The sequence below is a fragment of the Cucurbita maxima genome, unplaced genomic scaffold (assembly GCF_002738345.1).
Source record: "Cucurbita maxima cultivar Rimu unplaced genomic scaffold, Cmax_1.0 Cma_Scf00013, whole genome shotgun sequence".
Taxonomy (NCBI): Eukaryota; Viridiplantae; Streptophyta; class Magnoliopsida; order Cucurbitales; family Cucurbitaceae; genus Cucurbita; species Cucurbita maxima.
Genome location: NW_019272029.1, coordinates 4,885,465 through 4,902,032, shown reverse-complemented (window position 1 = coordinate 4,902,032; position 16,568 = coordinate 4,885,465). Strand labels below are relative to the sequence as shown.

General features: G+C 34.7%; 3 protein-coding genes across 6 annotated transcripts in view; 2 read left to right on the top strand and 1 right to left on the bottom strand.

Annotated features, from left to right (window-relative positions):
- The window catches only part of LOC111488654 (probable inactive purple acid phosphatase 29), a 421,893-nt gene that overhangs the window by 302,339 nt on the left and 102,986 nt on the right, over positions 1-16,568 (top strand). The window lies entirely within an intron of this gene.
- On the top strand, positions 3,648-6,862 carry LOC111488626 (protein WHAT'S THIS FACTOR 1 homolog). 4 transcript variants are annotated; one of them, XM_023136482.1, is made up of 2 exons: positions 3,648-5,214; positions 6,503-6,862. In XM_023136482.1, exon 1 carries the CDS (start codon positions 3,826-3,828, stop codon positions 5,209-5,211), a length of 1,386 nt encoding a protein of 461 aa, XP_022992250.1. In that variant the 5' UTR covers positions 3,648-3,825; the 3' UTR covers positions 5,212-5,214; positions 6,503-6,862. The 4 variants fall into 4 exon arrangements, with proteins under 4 accessions (XP_022992250.1, XP_022992249.1, XP_022992248.1 ...); XM_023136481.1 differs by having other exon boundaries at positions 6,495-6,862; XM_023136480.1 differs by having other exon boundaries at positions 6,147-6,862.
- LOC111488722 (abscisic acid receptor PYL8-like) lies at positions 7,082-8,932 on the bottom strand. Its single transcript, XM_023136636.1, has 3 exons — positions 8,763-8,932; positions 8,328-8,546; positions 7,082-7,555 (listed from the first exon to the last, which is right to left on the bottom strand). The coding sequence occupies exons 1-3, from the start codon at positions 8,919-8,921 to the stop codon at positions 7,328-7,330; spliced, it is 606 nt and encodes a 201-aa protein (XP_022992404.1). The 5' UTR covers positions 8,922-8,932; the 3' UTR covers positions 7,082-7,327.

Here is a 16,568-nt window from a genome sequence, read left to right as displayed (position 1 = left end):
AGTTTATTCAAGCTCAAATTAAGGTTCTAGTTTTATAACTTCATAGTTTTTAATCATTTAGTCTAGTCGGGGATCTTTTGGTTCATTAGTTCTCGCTATTTGGCTCATTAGGAATAGCATGAGGTTCTAGGTTATTTGCTAGTCCCTTTATTCGTAACCGGCCTATTCATTTTTTATATTGTAAGGATATTACACAATAATTCTAATTCTACTGGAAAGTTTTGAAATTTCTAACATCTCAAACCAGTCTAAACAATAAACTACTCGTACCTATTTCCAAAATAACACTTATAATTACTATCCTTAATCATACCGTTAATTAAAGATTCGCACTTCTGTAATTCTCAAACAAGTTTGATGTTATTATTGCATAAGGGTCATCAATATAAAATTGAAACCTCTAAATTTTGACCTAAATATTTTCATAAATTCTTGACTTCTATTTAGGTTAATGTTAATGACAAAACCAGGTAAGCTTACCACATGTAGCATGTAGCAGCCCAAATCCACTCTTAATAGATATTTTTCTTTTGGGCTTTTTTTCCCAATTTCAAGTCTAACTGTTTAAAGCATTTTGAAACTCACGGGTAATAGATATTGTCTCTTTGAGTTTTTTCTTTCGGATTTCTCGTAAAGATTTTAAAACACGTTTATTAGTAAACGTTTTGTTTTTCTCTCCAATCAAAGTGGGATCTTACATTATATATTTAGGGAAAAAAAATTGTGACAATTTGGTTTATATTTATCAAACATGTTTAAATATTATTGCAGTTGAAGTTGAAGGGATGTCACCACTGGTATTAAAGAGAAGCCTTTTAACACAAAGCAACACCTCTTCGGTTTATGCATATATATTAAATTCGCAACCAAAGAATTGAAGCTCAATGAGCAATTTGAAGACCTCAAAGAAGAGAATCTCAAGAATTAAGTGTTAATAAGAACACGAACTATGTTTTGATTATTAGTGTGTGAAGGACTAAATTCTATCCATGGAATACAAGAATAATGAATATTAGCTGCATTACGATAATATATGATATATTTATGTTTTAGTAGAAAATTAGAGTGGTTACAGTTGGTATCAAAATGATTGCTCTTATAGTAAAATGTGATTCAAGAATAAACCAAAGATGAAGCTAGTGGGTATGTGACACCTGAGTAAAGGAAGAATACATGAATGCACCGAGACCACATCATAGTGAGAATGATCTTGAAGATTGGATGACTAAGAAAGTCTTAAAGGAAATAAAAGTTACAACCTATACTAAAATGTACATCTTCCTTTTAGGTGGTTTAATCATAGAAACTCCATGATAAATTGAAAGAAAATAAGTTTGGAGGGGTAAGGAAATTTAGTACTTTATTAGGTAAAAATGACTATATTTATGGACAGTACCATAAAAATAAAATCCTAACCGAAGCCAGAAAATCAAGCCAAAACAAAGAATTTGGCCTAAGATCATATTTATGATCTAATATGTGCGTAGGTTCATATGAGTTAGTCTGTGTTTTAAATAATATCACGTCACATAATACTTGGCTTTTCTTTTCATGGTTCGAATATGGTTCCTACTTTAACGATTTTATTGGGTATTTTTCTTTTGAACAAGTAGAAGATATTTGGTTGATAAGAGTTAACTAGAATCTTTATTTCTCATACAACATAAAGGGGTAGACAGTTGAACTTGTAAGACCAATTAAACTATACCCATGAATGGCAAAATCAAGCAAGAATTCTACCAACCAGGCCTTAGTTATGAAAATATATTTGTGATCTCAAGAACCATTTCTCACATAGATTCCATCATCTGGCCTTATCGACCAAATCCATTTGGTTTGCTGTATCTTCCCTGATACAGCAAGGTTCCCCTTTGTATTGACCCACAACTGATAGAGATAACTCACATTCACTCCTGCCGCCTTCTCCTCTACCTCGCTTTGTTACGAATTGTCACAGGCTCCCAACTTCTGTAGTCCCAGAGTGTCGCTCTTTTTAGAGTTGATGGTGCATGTACTTTCACTAAGCTATGTTAGGTATGATACCGTGTTCGTGTTATGGCTATTAAACATTGCTTAATCAAGTAGGATAATAATGAAATTAATGTCATCTATACATTATTTCTTATATGGAAGCAATGTTATGAAAAGAATGAAAGTGTGATGTGCATCATAACCATGTATTATATTTTGAACTACAGGACATCATACATAGTGTGTCACAAGCATGGGATGCTTCTCCAATGTATTTTATCCGGATGCATATACTATGATATGATACACGCTCCTTTTTTCTATTGGTTTTCACTAGCATGAGTGTGAACTAGTCATAGTCAGGCTTAGAGAGTATGTACACAAGCCTGTCTTTCGAGTTAATGTGCACGTAAAGAGAAAGTTCTGCTCATCAACTCTACTTGAAAGAGAAAGTAAAGCCAAGGAATAGTTATGAAAAGATAGGCCCAACGGTGAACCATGATTATGTTTTGACTCCAACAATGAAGCTACTCTAAATTCACGTTTTCTACTTTTTTAAGTAAAGGTAAGACACTCATATATAGATGACAGTGTTGCTACGAAAGCCACGAAAATAAAGTCATAGTTTTTTTTTCATTTAAGTTTTAGTCCTACACTATCTCTTTGATGCTACTTTTTCAAATTTAGATGAAGTTTGTGAAGGTTTAAGTCTATAATAATGCTTAAAATAAATTTTTTTAAATGGTTTTCACATTTAGTAGTGGCAACCTTATTTTTAAGTGAAAAAGTAGGATCATAACAATAGAAAATGATGCGTAAGAAATGGTTATAGGGTACGTGTCATTCATGCATCACTCAAATCATCTAATTAAGCTTGTAAGACATATCAACAATAAGTCCACTGTACTTCTCAATTCTTAAAAACCTTGCATCTCAAAACCCAATTCCATTCCACAGCATTATATTTAGAATATCATCTTGAAATTACAAAAACCTCAAACACTCCCAATTACGTTAAAAACGACCATAGAAGGGTCCAAAATGGGAGGAAAGGGTTCAAAATATTACTATTCGAGTTGAATAGGTAAATTCGAGTTGAATGCATCAAGCCAAAGTTGGGGTGCATGTCGCATTTCTAGATTGATTGGAGGTATGCAGGTCAGTCGTGGGTTGTGGTTAGGGGCATGTGAGATGGGTTGCAACAGTTCGGTTTGGGTTGGGTTGCTAACGAGTCAGGCTTTGCCGACGTTAGGTTTGGCTTCCAACTTGGATTGGTTCAGTCATAAACGGATCGGCCTATGGAAGCTAAGGTTCAAAAACCCTAAGGTTTGGACCCAAGGCAAATGTCTACTAGATTCCTTCTTTGATCTACCTCCTTTTAATATAGTTTTTATTTTAAAATTTTAAAATTTTTTTAAGAAAACATTTTAAATATATTTTAATAAAAATATGGTGTGATGTCAAATTTTAAATTATTTTTTAATAAAAAAAATATAGTATCACGTCAATAATAACAAAGTAATGATAAATAACAAAGTACAAAAAACGGTTACTTGCACTAAGAAATTATTAGAAAATGAACAAAACTAAAAAAATCAAATTGTTTATTTATTTATTTATTTATTTATTTATTTATTTATTTATTTATTTTAAGTTTGAATAATAAATCTATATTTTCCTTATAGGCTTTTACAGCCCCCACGAAATTCTCTCTACGGATATGGAAGACGGGTTTTACCCGATGAAGATAAACCCTTATCTTCTCCCTTCAATTAGCCGGAGCTGACCAGGTGTGTTCTCCGATCATCATCTTCTTTTTTTACTGCTCTATTTTCCCCTAGAGCTTCGCTATCCATGTTCGCACATTTCATTCTTCCGCACAGACCTTACTTTTCTGTTAAATCTGAATTTTGGGGTAAGAATTTGGATTTTCGAAACAGAAATGATAGTTTGAGTGATAATTCAAGAAAATATCATGTGTATTTTCAACCGATTAGAGCTGGTGTGAAATGGAGGAAGGAGCTTCCGTTTGATAATGTAATACAGAGGGATAAGAAGCTGAAATTGGTTACTCGGATTAGGAAGATTCTAGTTCAACATCATGATAATGTTATGTCACTTAGGGGTTTGGGTAAATTCAGGAGAGATTTAGGTGTACAGGAAAAGACGAGGCTAATTGAGTTGTTGAAGATGTTCCCTGCAGTATTTGAGATTGTAGAAGAAGAAGCGTTTTCTTTGAAATTTAAATTGACGGAAGAGGCTGAAAGGTTGTACTTCGAGGAGATGAAGATCAGAAATGAAATGGAAGGTTTGTTGGTTACTAAGCTGAGGAAGTTACTGATGATGTCTGCTGATAAGCGAATATTGTTGGAGAAAATTGCACATTTGAGGACTGATTTTGGTCTTCCTTCCGAGTTTCGTGACACGATTTGCCATCGTTATCCTCAATACTTTAGAGTTGTGGCGACCGAGAGTGGTCCAGCTCTCGAATTGACACACTGGGATCCTGAACTTGCTGTTTCTGCAGCAGAGTTAGCCGATGAGGAGAACCAAGCTAGAGAACTGGAAGAGAAGAATTTGATTATTGACCGACCGTTGAAGTTTAATCGAGTGAAGCTACCTAAGGGGCTTAAGCTTTCGAAGAATGAGATGAGGAAAATGAATGAGTTTAGGGACATTCCTTATATCTCTCCGTATTCTGATTTCTCAGGGATTACGGCAGGTACTCCCCAGAAAGAGAAACATGCTTGTGGGGTTGTTCATGAGATTTTAAGCCTTACACTTGAGAAGAGAACTCTTGTTGATCATTTCACTCATTTCCGGGAGGAGTTTAGATTCTCCCAGCAGTTGAGGGGGATGCTAATAAGGCATCCCAATATGTTTTATGTCTCGTTGAAAGGGGATAAAAACTCAGTTTTCCTCAGAGAAGCATATCGCGATTCTCAGTTGATCGACAAAGATCGGTTGTTAATCGTAAAGGAGAAGTTTCGAGGTCTTGTGGCTGTTCCTCAATTAAAAGGCAGAGGAGCTCCCAAAAGTGACACGGATTGGCGAGAAACCAATCATGGAGATGATATGAGAGGTGAAGAATGGTCTGATGTCGACGATGACGATGATGAATTCGACAACGATGGTGAGGATGACTGGATTGATGAACAGATCAATAACTTGGACATGGCTGATCAGAGGCTTCTTTCTCCTCCTGCATTACCCGATGGACGGCCCCAAGAAAGATGGTGAGAGGTATAAACTTGTATATTTATGCATATTATTTACTCAAATATATTTTGTGCATATTGTTTACTCTTTGAATTTCACTTCGGTTGGTAAACATTAGGTAGGTTTCAATACGAGTTTGGATGCCATGGGAGCTTAAATTTAAGCATTGTCTTTACATTGCTTACTGTTAACATATTGGATAAAATTTTTAGTTAATACTAAATTTAGTCCTTGAATCTTAGAATTGTGTTTAAATGTAATTATGGTCTGTATTGATAGAAAAATTGAAGTAAAGCTTGCATATCTATGATGCTTAGGACATAGAGACAATGGTGAAATGGGTTGAGCAACCTCTTGGTGGATATATGGACCTCAACCACACAACCATCTCCTTTCATGTACAAAGAGTTAAAAATAAGGTCTTTGTAATACTCGAGTTAGATAAGGATGTTCGAGAAAAGTAAAGAAACTTTGGGGAAGTTCAAGAAAAGATATTTTTAATGACCTAGCAAGGTTTTGAAAGAAACTAAAGAGTAGTTTAATGTAAGGTTTTGTATATGATACGCAAAAATAGAATCTCTAGGAATATAATATCTAGCAAAAATGTCCCTGGAAAATCTTGAATTTGCAAAAAGAGGTCACTGACCAGAAAATCTACGGCATATATGGTTTTAGAATGAGTGAGCAGCAATGAAAATCCAACAATCAGAATGAGAGTCCATAAATTACAAGTTCTAATTCAGACTAGTTCTTCACGAAACAAAACAAGGTCAGTACAAGCTTATTCTCTCTTAAATTTCAAGTTCTAATTCAGACCTACACTGTACACTGTCTCAATTGGGTTATATATGATGTTAGCTATGGGTATAGGGTCTTATCGATGGGTATAGAGTCTTATTGAGCTGCTTTATTTCATTTGATTACTCAGGCTTATTCAAAAGCTTTGTTCTTTTTAGAATCTGGGTCCAATTATTCACTCAATGGAATCGGTTATTGGATATTCTCCGGATAAAAGTCAAAATATGGTTCTTATGGGAGTTTAACAAAAGCATGTGTCAATTACAAAAAATGTTTTTTTATTAGTACCCTTTCTTCTTGACGAAACAAGGTCAGTACAAGCTCATTCTCTCTTTTAAATAAGGAAGTATATAAATTAGAGTTGAATGAGATTTAAATCACACCATGTTGATCAAACCAATTTAAACCACGAACCAAACTGATTTAAATGTTGAACCGACCTACTACACTGTCATCTGTGCGTGCTTAGGATTTCCTTCTCTAATGGCTTCGTGGTGGTGATTTAGTGATTCAGGTGCCAAAATTGCTCAGTGAAGGAAATATAATTGTAAAGCTACGATGGTAGTGGTCAAGATACGACGATCAAGATACGACGATGAGCATAATGTAGGGTCAATTTAGTATCGGCTAAGTCGAGGCTTAGAGACTCTGAGAAAAAACAACCTGAAAACCAACAATTGAGAGAGATTCAAGAGAGAAAATCACTCCTGAACGGTGTGGTTCCAAGCTTGAACGGTCATGGATCTTGGCGTGCGACCGAGGTTTTTGAGGAATTATAGCATAAACATATGCTTGTTAAATCTAGATTTCTTAAACGTGCACTACAAATTTTGTTTTCTTAAATCCATACTAAAATTGTTGAAATTTAAACTGTGAAAACATGTGTCTCAATAAGACAAACTAAGAGTATTTGTACATTTTTTCACTCAATTTCTTTTATAGAACATTTTGTTTCCAGGAGTATGCCTTTAAAAGATTGACCATATTGGAATGCATATCAAATGTATATGGGAACTAAAATAGAGATACTGAAGAAAGTTCTTGTTCAAAATAAGTTCAATTCCTATGTAAAACTAAAAGATGGCATCAGAAATTGTAGCACAAGCAAAAACAAAGTGATTGGCATTACCATCTCAAAGTTCATATTATATACATAACACCTCAAGTATCCATACACTCATCAAACCATCTCTAAACCATAATACATATTTTACAATGAAAACCAAAAGAAAGGAACAATGCTGAAACTATATATGATAACAAAATCAGTAGAGGATACTGGGTGAGTCTCCAATGAGATGCCAAATCTGCTGCAACCTACAAAAATCGATTGGTTCGACTATACCTGACACTGATGAATCGGTTCGACTTCATCCTGCAGCACGGCCATCCTCAAGGAGACATCAGCCAGTGATTTGAGGTTGCAGTTTATAAGGGAATGTACAAAGAAACATGTCTCCTCTTTCGTGTTTCCCTCAGGTACATCCACAACAAATGACTCGATCACCAGTGTCCCTGGTCTTCCATCGATAACTTCGGGATGGACGGTGATAATCGAAGAGTAGTTCTGCACAGAATTTAGGGCCAAAGAAAGAATTTCAAATCTTCTCAACTTGTTGCTCAACTTACATTAGTATTGAAAATACATGTGAAAATCAAAGTTCCTGTCATAATATCAACATTTCTAACCTATTTTCTTGAAATAGTTTGCCATCTTGAGTTTGAAGCCCTATATTGTCATTTTCATTTTCCGTGGATCATTAATTGTAACTAGCCCAATCTCATCGCTAGCCAATATTGTGTTCTTTAGGTTTTACCTTTTGAGCTTCCTCTTAAGGTTTTTAAAACGCGTCTGATATAGCGAAGTTTCCATACCCTTATAAAGAGTGTTTCGTTCTCCTCCCCAACCGATGTGGGATCTCATAGTCACACCCCCCCTTCGAGGCCCAGCATCCTCTCTAAAACTCGTTCCCTTCTTCAATCGATATGGGACCCCCAATCCACCCCCTTTGGGGCCCAGGGTCCTTGCTGGCACACCGCCTTGCGTCCACCCCCTCGAGGCAGATGTCTGGCTCTAATACCATTTGTAACCGCCCAATTCCATCGTTAGCTAATATTGTTCTCTTTGGGCTCTCCTTTTTTAGATTCCCCTTAAAAATTTTAAAACGCGTCGGTGAGCGAGAGGTTTCCACACCCTTATAAAGGGTATTTTGTTCTCCTCCCAACCGAGGTTGGATCTCACAGTAGTAGTATAATATGGTCAAGTTTGCAATATTTATGAAGGAAAATTATGAACAGCAAGCACTAAAACAAGAACAGAGGAGTGTAAATAGCAATACCCTGAGTCTGTGATCACCACCAACAATCTTGACTCCAAGTATATGTTCTTCATCATCAAGAAGCTCCAATCTCTCAGTACTGGTAGTAGCTGGAAGCCCAGATTTGACATCAACTTCTCTAAGACTCCCTATTCCAAGGCCATCTCCCCTCACCACACACCGACTAACAAAAGGCTTGTACCTCTGTGGCCGATCGAACCTCCTAACCAGCGACCAAACCTTACAAATCAACACCAAAATTTCACATCCATACAAATACTTCAAGAGATTTAACAGTAAAACTCATCCCAATATTTTCAGAGAGCGAATCGATTCCCCTCGATTTACGAAACAAATTAAGAGAAGTGTTCAATCTACGACCTAAATTACCACTCCACGAACAAAGATTCAAATAAAGTGAAGCAAATTGAAATTAAATGGAAAAGAGAGACGTACGAGGTGAACGGGAGCATTAATGTGCGTCAAAACGGCGGAGGAGCACTGATTGTGGGTGGGATTGTGGGTGTGGTACCTCTGAATGTAGTGGGACTCCATGGATTTGGGTTGTCGTTGAAGAAAATGGAAGGCTGTGGAATGAAACGGTGCGCCACACATCAACGTTCTAATGCTTTAAAACTTCTTCCTCCTATTGTGCCCTTCCGACAATTTCCCCTTTTTTTTGCTTTTAACTTTGGTTAAATTACAAATTTTTTAAAAAATTAATTTTTTTTTTCAATCCATTATAAAAAAATTTAAAATTAAAGAACGACCATGACTTGAAATGAAAGTTGAAATTGAATACTGCTACATCGTTCCAGGTCAAAGCTACAAAAGTTTTATCCTAATTCAGAACTCAGTCAAGATGATACTGATCAACCTGTTCTTGTTGTGCCAAACATCTTATTTCTTTTATTTAAATTTTCTTTTACGGGATCATTTTTTTTCTCATTTACAAAAAATAAAAAAAGAAGAAAAAAAATGGAAATGGGAAAAAATGATGTGATGGCAGTTGTATTTATATTATTTGGCATATTTGTTATTGGTGGTTAGAGTTATCCAATAAAAATAAGACACGTCATAATCTCAATTCCCTCTTATACACTCCACTTTGTGCCATGTGGATTGCCCACTCACCAGCCAAGTGTACTGTAACCTGTAACCTGTAACACGATTCTCCAATGAAAGCTACGAATCATATAAAATCTAAAATAAAAGAATTTAAAGCTAAAAAACCTAATGATTTAATATGATTACTTTTTTATTTTTTTAATAATATTTTAAAAAATAGTTTGGAATACCAATTTTTTAGAAGAAAATTACTTTTTAACTTATATAAACTATTTTAGTCCGATCCGACTGTATCAAATAATATAATATTATAATTTTTTTTACCTCTAAATTTGAGTCTAAATCATCTGTCAATTTTTATTATTCATTTTTTTGTTCGTAAAATTTTTTTTCCTCACCATATTTAGGATATTTATATGGTTATTTCATCATGTTCTTTCCAAAAAAAAAAAACGAGATAGTTTGGTTATCGTGATATTTATCTCATATTCAAATTGGATCAACTCTCTCTTTTCTTTTTACTTTTTGAAAAGTTATTTATTCTTTTTCCACGTGATTTAGTCTAAAAAAAACTTGTATAAATTAAGGAAATAATAAAAGAGTTAATTATAGATAATAGAGCATTTTTTATTTAAAAAATAATTGAAATAAATATAAAATTATTTTGGGGCGAATAAATGAGACTCCAAATGGATAAGAACACAATTGAAAAGGAAAGAAGGAAATTGGAATCAACTTTTCCTTTTCTCTGGCTGTGTTCAATGCCTCTCACCCGTCGCTTTCTCATTTTCAATTTTTTTTTTTTACTTTTAATTTTTGTTTTGTGTTTAATACCTTCTTATTAACCGTGTCTTACTTTATAAATACTCAATAGTTGGTGCGTCGTCGAGAAATAATGGGACTTATCTTTTCATAAAAAAAATTTTTGGACTCTATTTTTCAATTCGAGCAACGTAGGATATGTAATACTTCTTGGATCCATTAAGCGGACTCGTATACGTACCCCTCGACTTGACTATGGACTAGCCTATACTCACTCTGTTGAAAACTATAGAGGAAAAGAAACTCGTATAATATCATAATGTATGTGTCTTGGAAAAGTACTTCGATGCTCGTAACATACAAAATACATGAGATCCCATAATTTCTAATCATGGTACATACTTATGTTACAAATCATACCTCCATTCTTTTCATTACACAACGTTCCTATGAGACATCCATACATATACTTGACATGTCTTTCATGGTTGACATATATGACTTATCAATGTTTAGTAGGCATAGTATGCACATGCTAACATAATATGCATAGCATGACATGGAAGTAAATGCAACATGTAACATTCGTTTCATACTATAACATAATCATAACATAGCATTGTAAAAAGATATGACAAGTACAAGGATAACAAGCAAGGTATGTGTCATTCATGTAACACACAAGTCATCCAATCAAACTCGTGGGTATCCTATTAGTAAAACAACTTACTTGATTAGCTTAAGCTAGAGTCACTATATTTCTTTAATGCTAGCGTGAAGTGGTTCCTTAAAATCCAATTATACCTAAGAAATTTCATAACATCATATTTTAGAATATTATTATGGAAAATGACTTATTCTAATTACATGAATTAATTTAAATTAGTCTCAATAATTTTAAATTGACTAAATAATAGTAATACTAATCTTAAATGCTTCAATAAAAAATGGTTTAGAGATGGTCCAAACTGATAGAAAAAGATCTTAAATTGTCGTCAACAGAGTTCAAAATAGAAAATTCGAGTTGAATAAGTGAAGGGAGTTGCCGTAATGTGTGAGTTAAGGGTCACGACTTAGATCAAGTAAGCGGGTCATTCATGGGTCACGAATTAGGTGCGCGTGGGTCGTGGTTTGGGATGAGTCAGGTTAATGGAAGGTTGGGCACGCGGGTTGAACCTGGGTTGTGCGTTGCTGAGGGCTGGGTTAAATTCATCATAAAGAAGTCATAAAAAGTGACTAAAAGCTGGCTGAAAATAGGAGCAAAACGAGAGAAAAATAGTAGAGAAGAAAGGAGGCGATCCAGACCTTAGGTTCGAAAATCGACCCTGAGCCTGAACCTCAGTCTCGGTAGGTTGACCAGCCGAACCGTAGGCTTAGAATCAAACCATGCTAGGCTCGAACTCCTAGCCCAACGACCCACATACTCAATAGATCGTCCTTGGCCCAAAAATGCATCCAACACATGATGCAGCCCACAACCCAATCTATGTGTGGCCCAAGGTGCTGCCGGTCACCTACTCGCTTTGGCCCAAGCCGCAGCCTACCAGCTACCAGCATTGGCCCACACCTGATCTGCACCTAACTCGTGCTGGCCCATGTTCAATCTGCACCTGACCCGAACTAACGTTGCTGCCCTCCATGTGCAGCTTACTATCAGCTCGGCTCAGTTGTCTCCTTGACTTGGCGGCATGATCTCAACTTGTGCAGTTCCCCGCGACTCGACTTAACTTAAATGACTTTGTTTAGTTTATGCCAATGAGGTAAGTGGACTTACTGTTGCAACGTCTTAGGTCAAGTTGGATGAATTGAGTATAGTGTGAATGACACATATTTGTGGCTATATATAAGATCATGATACACATCTTGGATCTTGTCTTGAGAACTTTGGTCCTTAGGTTTTGGTCATGAATTTTGATAACATAGTTTTATCTCGAGACCAAGTTCTTAAGTCCTTGGTTCTTGGTTCTTGTCCCTTAAACACTCCCTTGGAAGAAGATCTTTAGGGTTCTATGATCGGTGCACAACTCTATCTTGACCTATGTTTAAGGTTTCGTACGTCCCTTATGACATAGCCTATGTTCGAGATGTCATGCATCCCCTGCGACACAGTCTGAGTCAGGATACTTTTGCCATAAGCTTTATGTATTCTCTGCAACACACTGCACGTCTATGCCTAGGGCTTCGTACTTTCTTTGCGATATTGTGCTGATGCAAAACAATAAGGTAATAGCATATGTGTGAATGTTTGATTAATCCACCACACCTAAATGGTGTGAAAGTTATCTTATTTATAATCAAATAAATTACAAGGATATGGAAATAGTAATAAATGGAAATAACAATAAATGGAAAGATACCTATGATAATAAGGCAAATATCTAATATTTGCCTTATAATAAAATATCAAATATAATATATATAGTAAACTATAATTTATTACTAAATATCTTTAACAATATGCCTCCCCAAAATTAAAGAAGTACAAGCATAACTACCTAAAGCATGTCTTGGAGTTATCTACAGTAGTATTTGCTTTGAAATATAGATTAGTATGGATAAAAGATACAAGTATACACCGACTATAATAGCCTTAAGTATCATTTTACTTTAAGTATCGTTAAGGACTACTTAGAGTCTATAACTCTCATTTTACTCTAACATGGTCTTATATGCGTTTCAATATTTAACTTAATCATAAATAATAAACATGCTTATTTAATAAATAAGCATAAAATAGGTGGATTCAAATAGCTACTTACACGCATTGGTGATCTTTTCATCCGCTAAAAACATCTTAAAACGTTTTAACTTGCTCCAATCCAAAATGTCCTACAATAAGAGAAATTATGAATGACATTGAAATCAGATAAAAAAAAGCTCGAACGTGCTTCACATGCGGCCTCGCGAAAGTTAAAGATCTCATCAAAACACTTCCAACCCATCAATAATCATCCAAAATGTAAATGAACTTTAATTTGAAACTTCATTGGCTCCTCTATGGTCACTGTTCAACAAAACTGCTCAAATAATTTCATCAACCGCCAACTACGCGTACACCCATAAATTTAAGCTCAAAGTCGTGGGTTTGCTGTGTGCTTTTTCTGGGTTTCATGTTCTTAACTCTAAAATTACAAAGAAACACAATTATATAGTTGGAATTAAATGAGTATTATAGTTTATTGTGCTATGGACTATATATATGAGTATTATAGTTTACTAATTTCTACTGAGTTCCTAATTGACGTGCTGTGTGTTAAGTTAAAAACAATGAGTATTTCTGATAGCTAGTATATATGATGTTATATGCCGCCAAAAAATTAGTAGACATGGTATTTGACTGAGAGCGAGTCTTACATACGAGTCCAAAACTTCTAAATAAGCGTAGAAAGAGCCACTAACCTAAGCTAGAAGTAGCTGAAAGACCTTATTAACGAACAAAGGATCCTACTCAAACAAACTAGGATCCAATGGGGAATAAAAAGAGGAGTCTAAGTAATAAACTTGTGAATTACAAGTTAGCTACTTACTAAGTAAATTAATTAAGTACTCATCATGATTATTTTAACTTTTCTTACCAGATAAAGAAGATGCAGGTCAATTGAGGACAAGACAAGCGGGCTAGAGACTACAGGAAATCCTTTTCTAAGTCTATTTCATGTACATGAGTTTTTATTGTTGAAAACTTACTCGGGTTATTTTGTGTTGTAAAAAGTACTTGATTCACATGTTTTACTTGTCATGTATGAAAATGTTTTTTTTTTTTTTTTTATGACGGGTTTTCGAAGCAAATTATCTATGTCAATGGTAACTCCTGTGAATCAAGCTGTTGATGAGCGGATGTTACACGTCATGCGCCAAGTGACATAGTAAGAACGTGCATTTAGGGCTTCATATGTTTCTTGTTATACAGTCTAAAACTGACACCTAAGACTTCTTACGTTCTAAGCAATGTAGTTTGAAAACCGTTCAATGCTTCATATGTTCCAAGTGTCACAATCTGAAAACCTATACCTAAAACTTCATATTTTCCGAGCGACATTGTCTAAAAACCTACGCCCAAGACTTCTTACGTTCCAAGCGTTGTGGTTTGAAACCTGCATCCAAGACTTCTTACGCTCCAAGCAATACAGTCTAAAAGCCTACGTCCAAGGTTTCTTACATTCCAAGTGATGTAATTAGAGTCAGGAGCATCGTACCATTAGAGGTTTAGGGGCTTTTAAGTTTCTCAGTAATGAGGACCTTAGATCTTTATTCTTAAGTGGTACCTAGCATTCTTCTCTATTCATTGGATATAGGGCTTATGTGGATCTTTTCCTTAGTTCTTGTCTGTCTTTAGGGCTTATGTGGATTTTTTCCTTAGTTCTTGTCCGTCTTTAGGGTTTATGTGGATCTCTTCCTTAGTTCTTGTCGTGAGAGAATTCTAGTTTCTTGGGTTCTTATTTTTGAGACATATATCAAAAATATATTTTCTTAAACGCTATTCAAATTTCATAAGTTATGAATTCATTATAGTAACATGCATGAGACTTACCATGAAATTATAAAATGTTTCTTCAAAATTTTAGAAAAGTTTTGGATCTTGGTTAAAGGTCATTAGGGATATTTTCTTTAAGCCATAACTTATGCTCGGAACTTTATTTAACTTCTAAACTTTATCCAAATAGCTCAGAACCATGAACATATCCTTATGTCCTTATAAATCGGTCTTTATTAAAGTCTTAAGTCATTTAATTAATGTTTGGGGTTTGAAATATCTTAAACAAATTTATGGGCATTTTGGTTATTTTACCCTTAATTCTTAGTTTAGCCGTAGTCTAATTACTTTAAAACATGAAAATATTCTTGATCATCTTGAGTAAAGCTGATTATAAAATTTTATGGTATTGGATGTCATTTGGGTCTTGAACGGAAGATAAATTATCATAAGGGCGTTTTAGTCAGTGAGTTATTTTAATATTAGTTGATTCTCAAGCAAAATGCTTAGCTTAGGTCCTTGAGTCACCGTTTTTTACTAACTTCTTCCATATTCCTCTAAAAATTACTTAAATTAAGGCTCGTATTAAAATTCAAGCAATTTCTATCGGGATTTCTTAACAAAAATCTAAAATGACTACTTAACTCATCATTGATATTCGAGTCCTCAATTTTGGAGTTCTAAGTATCCAAATTACTCCAAAATTTCTTTGGTAGATCATCTTTGAGCCTAATTTCTTGAGAACCAATCTAGATTAGATTAAATTTAAGAAAAACTAAGGGAGGGTTGAGTGTGAGGCTAGTGTGGCCAGTTCAATTAAATCGGTCATGTTATCAACTTCTTCCCCAAAACAATGGAAGAAGACTCGATGGCCTTTACCAAATTCCTCTGAAACTCAAATTGCACCATCTCCTATCTTGGTTATTTGGTCTCGATTTTTGTAAATAACTTAAAGATGGTGAATCAAGGTCATGTATCACTACTTGAGTTGACCAGTACTACGTAGATATAGGTGGAATGCTACCCCTAATTGTGAACTTACCTCGACTGAAGAGGGCCTACTTTGTGTGTAGTAATGTAATGTTACCCACTTTGAGTACATGGTACACTAGAGTTTGTTACTCAAAGGAGCTTCTGTGCTTAATGGAGAACTTGATTTGCTCTAGAATGACCGTAGAGATTGAGATCTTATTAGGTACCACTGGGGAAGCTTTCGACTAGCATTCTATAGTAAAAAAAAAAGTCTATTAGGATACTATGGGTTATTAATAGGGCGTTATTAATTTTCATACCTTTTAGATCCACACTAAAGCTCGTGATTTGATGAAGGTACCCTGACTTGTACGTAGATAGCATAATGACTTAGATGGACCAAAGAAGCTAGGAATCAATGGCTAATGGGTGACTTACATCCCCGATACAGCAGTGGGTTGGATATAAGAATTTATGAACTTGATAGGACTAGATTGACTCGTTTCATACCTTTCTATATTGTTTTTTTTTTAATTAAAAAAATAAATGTATTAAATTTAGTATACTAATTAAGAAAAATATATATTATTTTCTTTTCATTTAGTTTGAAGGGATGAAATGAAAATTGAATTTATTTTTCCAAAAAAAGAAAAACATATTGAAAAAAAAGGAAGAAGGGCAAAATGGTAATAAGAGGAGTTAAATGAGGTTTGTAGGGAAAGGGCAACAGCTGTGTGGTTGCATGAAGGAAGTAAATGCCATCACTCTCCACATTTCCTTTCTTTGCTGTATGCTTCAGCCTTTCACTTTATTTTCAATTTTTTTTTTAAAAAAAAGTTAAATAATTACATTTTTTTCTCTAATATTTGTTTTTCGAGATGTTATTAGAACGAATATCGCACGTGGTTAGCTTAGAACAAAAACTCAAACATCTCGCTTCCATAACATTAATTTTTCAAAAAAAGACAAAAAAAAAAAAAAAAAAA

Excerpts from the sequence above, each read along its gene's own strand:
- LOC111488626 (XM_023136482.1), top strand. The coding sequence starts at position 3,826 with ATGTTCGCACATTTCATTCTTCCGCACAGACCTTACTTTTCTGTTAAA.
- LOC111488722 (XM_023136636.1), bottom strand. The coding sequence starts at position 8,921 with ATGTGTGGCGCACCGTTTCATTCCACAGCCTTCCATTTTCTTCAACGA. Across the intron at positions 8,547-8,762 it reads TTAATGCTCCCGTTCACCTC|GTTTGGTCGCTGGTTAGGAG; the intron begins GTACGTCTCTCT and ends TTGATTTGTAAG. Across the intron at positions 7,556-8,327 it reads GTGGTGATCACAGACTCAGG|AACTACTCTTCGATTATCAC; the intron begins GTATTGCTATTT and ends AATTCTGTGCAG.